The following is a 6,843-nucleotide window of genomic DNA, read 5'->3' as shown; positions in this document are numbered from 1 at the left end:
AGACAAATTTTAAGTATTCTTCCTTTTTATTTTTCAAAACTAAAGGCTTCGTGTGCTGGAGGTGGGATGGGGCTAATACTGGGTAAAAAAAAATATTTTGAAAACAAAAGCGTTTAGTTCCATACTTGGGATAATAAGAGAACATTAGAACATTTGTGGTACGTCCATTCACGTCATTAGTTAACAAGTTGCCTTTGCTTGTTTCTTGTCCATTCACAAGGAATACAAGAAAGCCAACTATGTCTGTCCATATATGTTTAAAATCAAATCATTTAACAATTTTTAAAATATCTTAATCTGATACTTGGAGGGGGAAAAAAGATAAAAGCTCAGGTTGATAACCTGCCTCGACTTTTGTTTTTGTTTTAAATCGTGGCATGTAATTCCAGCAACTCCAATGAGACTAAAGTGATACTCTGCAGGGTACACCTTACCCTCGCTTATGACAACAAGCAGAAAACAGCACCCATTCTTACTCGATGTGAGATACACCGCGACATAATGAAGATTTCAATCTCAGCTTCTTCCTGTCACCTTTAACTTAGACAATGCATTTCCAGAACCAGGCCTCCTGTCATGCTCCTGAGGCTCGGGGGCTGATCTCTGTGATGCTGTGGGCACTCACTGTCTTTCCACTTGGCTAGAAGACAATATGGTGGCCATGTATCGCTCCATCAAACTGGGACCATTTGGGAGTGAAAGGAAGAAAATCCCAAAATAAGGGGTTTGGGCTCTTTTTTCGGGTTCATATTTCTTTGAATTATTTTTCAAGTTAGGCTGTGAAACCTTAAGGCTTATCTTTTGTGTGCCTTCTGTAGTTTATTAAATGATTGAAGGTTCTTTCCCACAGGTTTTCCTATCATATGCACATTCTGTTGGTGAAATGTTTTGTTAAATCTTAAAATTGAACTGCAGAAATAGGCCAGAGAAGTGCATCCTGTGGGTAAAACCCGCCTTGCTGGTATAGCTCATCGCTGCACATCACAGAAGGGAAGCAGGGACCTGTCCTGACGTCAGTGTCGTTCAGTCTGTCTGCATTCATCTGAAAGGGAGCAGTGAGGCAGCCTGCCGTAGCCCGAGGTAGAGAGACTCCTGAGGAGTGGGGAGAATGGCAGGCAGCTGTGCGTGGCTACAGGTTAGGACGGAAGCGTTCCCAGGACACAATTTATAGATTTGACTTTATAACTTAAACCTATGTGCTTAGAGATCTGGATAAATAATAACCTACGTCAGACTTCTAATATTCACTAAGGTATTCGTAAATAAATATGGTCCCAAGGATTTTTAAATTGACTTTTCTAGTTTTAAAAAATGGAAAAATGCTTTATTTTTTAACATTTTTTAAAATGCACATAAAATTTTAAAAAGGCTATTTTGATTAACTTTTTCATTATGTGTGCTGTACTAGCTACGTAATCTTGGTAATGGTGGACTTGAGTTGTCAGTAGTCTTCTGCAGGACACCATAGTCCCTAATCTACAACACAGGTGCAATTGAATCATCCGCCATGTTTTGACAGAGGACCCAGAGCAAGGGGTTTCTTCAGAGGCAAAGATAGTAAATGCCCGCCCAGAATGCTTCTGTGTTTAAGTATTAAGCTGTGACTGGCATCCTAGACAACTTAAGGCAGAGGCTGGCCTTGTCACTAGAACTTCGTCTAGAGAAGGCTGCACTGGAGAGAACGCAGAAGGTACTGAATCTGTCGGGATTTTGTTATTGTTTCTTTTTTTTAACCTGATACATTAGGGCATTGGTAATGCCTCCTCTACCTTTTGATAAAGGTCCCATTTGGGGAAGAGGATTAAAGGTTGTCTTTCTAATTTCAGGGTGTCCACGTAAAAGTTCTCCATGACACTGAGGAGAAGCCATGGCCGAGCCCCCTGTAGTAGGTCATGCCACAGCACCATGCGTAAGGATTTGAGCCCCTTAGGTTCCTGGAGAAGGCTGCTGTGGCTGTCCCCTGCCACACAGCTTCTTACACTCTGGGAGCTGCTCTTGGGGCTTTCTTTTCTGAAGCTGTGTTGGCACTAATTCTTCTTGGTGATGACTCATAAAACAAATGTTGTTTTTCACATAGTTCCTGAAAAAGAGAGAGAGAGGCGCTAATGAAAATGTCATTCTTGGTTTATATTGTGCTTGAAAGAAATCTGCAGCGTTATTTTAAAAATCACCCTGGGGTTGTCATGGTTTAGGTCATGGAAAAAACATTTTCATGGTGAAGCCTTAATGTGCTAAGGATTCGGATATGTACCTACAGCCTTTGGGCAGACTCCTACAGAGAACAAAGTTAGGCAGCTGTCCTCTGAGAACGGGGCCACAGCAGCCCTCGTAACAGGCCACGACTCCAGGAGTACTTTTTGTTACCCACAGGAAAGGAGTCATGATCGCCCCAAATCCAGATTCATTGTCTTGCATTTGTCTAGCTCCCCGTTGTGTCTCTATTCGGCCTCACTCTCCCTCAACAGCACATGATCTCCACCAGCATAAAGTATGCTCTCCCCTTTGATTTAACAGAAGGGAACGCCTTTGAACCTTCCTCTCTTCCACAGGGAAGGGAACGGGTCACAGCGGGCACTGTGGGTGGGGTTGGATGTTACTCTGGCTTCCAAGGGGCTTGTGCTGTCATAGAACAAGCTCAGAAGCCGTAAGTTGAGGGTGTGCTGGCGAGAAAATAAAAAGGGAGACAGGATGGTAGCTGAGGCAGGGATTGCTGATCTGTTGTTCAGCAACTGGAGTTCAGGTTGGGAATCCTTGATTCGCAGAATACACTGGGCCAGTAGAGAGACTGTTCTCTCTGGCCATGGTACAGGGGCTACTGGGAGCATGATCTTCACAGATGGCATCAACTGAAAGTCACAACAGAAAGCGAGAGGTGGTGTGGAAGTATCTCAAAGAGTAGGAAAGTCAGACTCCTTGGGGAACTGCGACAGGTGGCGGTGGGTCCTAACGTCCTACTTCAGAGTTTGTCCCTAACCCTAAAGGAACTGGTTGAATTCCATTTGTCCTAAATGAACTGAGAAGTCTTAAAGATTTTCCTGAATGACAGACTGGGTGGGGGTGGATGGGTTGAGGAGCAATGAATCTAAGCCAAGGAAGAGAAGTGAAGCTGTAGGTGATAAGCACTCGGGCTTCAAAGTCCTGGGCAGGGAAGGCTGAAGATCTGTCTAGCACCACACTAGAGAAGGTTGGCAGGTCCCTGGGTGGTCTGTAGCCATGGTGAGTGGAAAGCCAGCCAATGCCTTTGTTCTCCACAGCAAAACCATAGGGTTGTCTTCACTTGAGTTCTCTTTCCTGCCAGCTTGACCCCTACTTCACTGAGACTCCTAGAGTCTCAAGCCTGTCTTTTCCAACCCATACTGCCCTGGAACACTTGACTTTAATAATACGTTGTTCCTTTGGCTTTTCTCCATCTTCACCATCGGCTCCTTGGTGCTCAGTGACCTCTTTCCTTTTTTGGGGGGTGGGGGGGTGGTTCAAGACGGTGTCTCTGAACAACAGTCCTGACTGTCCTGGAGCTCACTTTGTAGACCAAGCTGGCCTCAAACTCACAGAGACTCGCCTGCCTCTGCACACTGCCCATCAATTTCTTTTATCTCTAAATATTGGCATAATGGGAGGTTTGTCCAGTCTCGGGCCCCATTCTTCTCTGCTTCTGTTTCATGAGGCAATGGTCTCCCACATTTAGCTCTATACAGACTTATAGACTTGCATTCATAGTCAGCTGCCTATCAAATGTGTCTCTGTTTGGTGTCTTAATGGACATCTCCAAATTAATCCATCCAAAATGATTCTAGCTACCCCTGCACCCTGCACCCTGGGGCCCTCCAGGCTGGCCCATTTTACTGTTCATTCAGTTTCTCAGACTTCAAGCTGAGATGTTATCTTGAGCCATGCCTCACTCCTATATCCAGTACCTTTGTTTGTTTATTCATGCATTCAACAATGCGCTGCCATTAGAAACCAGGTGATCATTGTTCTAGGTTTTGAGGAACCAGAAAGAACACAGTGAAAAAATCCTGCTCCTCGGAGTTTCCTTGTTAAGATTGTTTTCTCTGCAAGAGAACCTGGGCATGCTTCCCAGTTCACAACTGTCCGTAACTCCAGTGCCAGGGGGATCTGATGCCCTCTTCTGGCCTCTGCAGGCAGCAGGACTTTGTGGTACATATATACCCATGCAAGTAAAACGCTTTTCCCCCTGCTCTCAAGGAATTAAACATAATGAGAAATAGCTAATAAGCCAAAGGAATGTTTCAACTCTTGTTAAAAACTGAAATAAAGTAGATGCAAAGTCTGATTTATAGTAGGTTGGCAAGAAAAGAGGGAGTTGACACTATGAAGCAGATACATACCTAGGGAAGAGCATAAAAAATAGTCGCGGCCTTAAGTATGCCTGCTGAGTTCCGAAGGTCAGGGTGACTGAAGCCACTAAAGCAAGGGGCCGGGAGGAGAAAACATAAAGTGTATAGCTTTTTCTCTACATCATGAATCCCTAGGGGACTGGAACAAAGGAACAGAATGGGGTAGAGGGAAGGGAAGAAAGGGGGACCAGGTAGGTAACCAGTACACCAGTGAAGAAAGGAGTTCATGATACCTCAGACCATGATAGCATAGCAGAAATGGATGCCTGTGGAAGGAGGAGCCAGCAAGGCTTACTAGACTAGAGGCGGGGCATGAGAGGGAGAGATTAGGGAAAGACTGGCGTAGGCTGCAGCAAAAGAAAAGGAAGACATTGGCACACAAGGAGGAAACTAGGTCTGGAGCCAATGTGTAGACGGACTCTTTGAGGCCGCCATGGGTGGAATTAGCATGTTTAGCTTATCTCTTAGCATGAGAAGAGAGGTAAGCAAGACATGAGCAGCCACGCCTCAAGTTTAAGAGGGAGATCAAAGCAGGTGGATTCCAGCTCCTGGTATATGGTCCAGAGGGCATGCTCTGACACGGATGAAGTAATGAGTATGACAGAAGTTGCGAGAGGAAGCCCAAGCTCACAGAGAAAATAGGGAACCAGGTGTGGACAGGTGAGAAATGCGACAATCAGAAGGGAGGTCCCCACACGTGGCAAAGCTATTATGTCAGGATGACGTACTCCACTAAAACAAGCACTGAGAATTGGCCCCTGCGCTAGCCTTATTCAGGGAAGTGGTAGCCATAGAAGGCTCACTGGAGCCGTTCAGGAGAGGGGAAATGCACAGGTAAAGGACTTTGTTAGAAATAGAGAAGTGGCAAATTTGGAAGAAAAACGGCACCAACACACCGTTTTTAGAAGATGGGAGAAATGATGCGTAACTCGGTTGGCAGAGGTTTGCCTGGCATCCAGGGACCCCTACATTCAACCCCCAACACTGTGTAAACCGGATGTACACATGGGTACACTTGGTACACAATCCCCTGCACTTGGGAGGTAGAGGCAAGAGGAACTTTGTGATCAAGGTTATTCTCAACTACATAGTGAGTTCAAGACCAGGCAGGGATTCATAGAGCCCTATCTTTAAAAAGGGGCAGGGTAAGTGGGGAGATCCCAGCAAGTTTCTATTTATACTGATGGAAAGTACACCAGCAATAAAAAAAATAAAATAAAAAGGAAAGTGAAGGAGTAAACAGGAAGTCTTGGAAAGGGGAGAAGAGATGAGGAATGATGTTGAAAAGAGAGAGGGCCTGCTTTTCTTCTCAGCTGCCCAGCTAGTTTATACCCGAAATAACCACACAGAAATTGTATTAATTAAATCACTGCCTGGCTCATTATCTCTAGCCTCTTATTGGCTAACTCTCACATCTTGGTTTAACCCATTTTTAATAATCTGTATTCACCACGAGGTCGTGGCTTACCGGGAAAGATTTAGCATGTCTGACCTGGCAGCTCCATGCCCGTTTTCTCTGACTCTGCTTCCTTCCTCCCAGAATTTAGTTCTGTCTTCTCCACCTACCTAAGTTCTGCCCTATCAGGCCAAGCAGTTTCTTTATTGATTAACCAATAAAAGCAACACATAAACAAAAGGCCCTCCTACACCAGAATGATGGGGCCGATGTCATAGAAACAGAGCTGACTCTTCAAGCCTGAAGGGCTGCTGGTGTGACTACGAAGCCTGAGTGACCCTTGCTAGGACAGAAGACTTTAAGGGACTAGTGATATCTGCAGCTGCCGGGTAGCATGAAGGGCCATCTGACGCTGACCCTGTGCTTGTGAGTCTCCCCAGCTTCAGGCTGCCAGGTGGTTGCACATGCTCACGACACACCTGGCTTGAAATGTGGGTCATGTCATTTCATGTCATGCCACTGTCCAGGCTAAAACTTTGGGTCCTTTCCTACCCAGCGAGAACTAACCAACTCCTTGCTCAGCCTGCTTTATCAACCCCATTGGCTCTGACATAGAGCTCTTTACCCTTCCAAAAACAGGCCGAGCCTGTTCCTGAGTTAGCCTCTGTACTAACGATCCTCTACCTGCATTCTCTGTACCCCAACCTCCCGGCTTGTCCTCTTATCGCCCAGATTGTATCCTAAAGGTTATCTCAGCACAGCCTTCTGAAGCCTGCTCCACCCCAACCACTAAGGAGCTAACCAGCGCATGGTCATTGTCCTGAGTGTATTTGTTTGTTTTTCTCATTGCTATTATGGTTGCAGCACCTACAACATGCTGGGGCATAATAGATGCTCAATTAGTGTGCGCTTCCCCCCCATGCTTATGTGGAGACAGAGGTCAACACTGACCGTCGTCCCTCCCTGCTCCCTCCCTCCACAGGGCCTCTCACTGAACCTGGAGCTCACAGAACTGGCCAGCTTCCTGTCTTAACTTTCCCTATGCCGGGATTACAGGCCTTCATGGCTGTCAGCCCACTTTCACGCAGA

General features: G+C 45.8%; 1 protein-coding gene across 2 annotated transcripts in view; it reads right to left on the bottom strand.

Annotated features, from left to right (window-relative positions):
* Slc2a12 (solute carrier family 2 member 12) overlaps positions 1–6,843 on the bottom strand; it is a 53,697-nt gene continuing 46,854 nt past the window's right edge. For both annotated transcript variants that reach the window (XM_057759377.1, XM_057759386.1), the window contains exon 5: positions 1–2,080. In XM_057759377.1, coding sequence (XP_057615360.1) covers positions 1,927–2,080 — 154 coding nt within the window. In that variant the 3' untranslated portion in view covers positions 1–1,926. The remainder of the gene's footprint in view (positions 2,081–6,843) is intronic.

The sequence above is a fragment of the Chionomys nivalis genome, chromosome 2, assembly GCF_950005125.1.
Source record: "Chionomys nivalis chromosome 2, mChiNiv1.1, whole genome shotgun sequence".
NCBI lineage: Eukaryota > Metazoa > Chordata > Mammalia > Rodentia > Cricetidae > Chionomys > Chionomys nivalis.
Note: the sequence above shows the minus strand (reverse complement) of the source record. Positions and strands in the feature narration are given on the sequence as shown.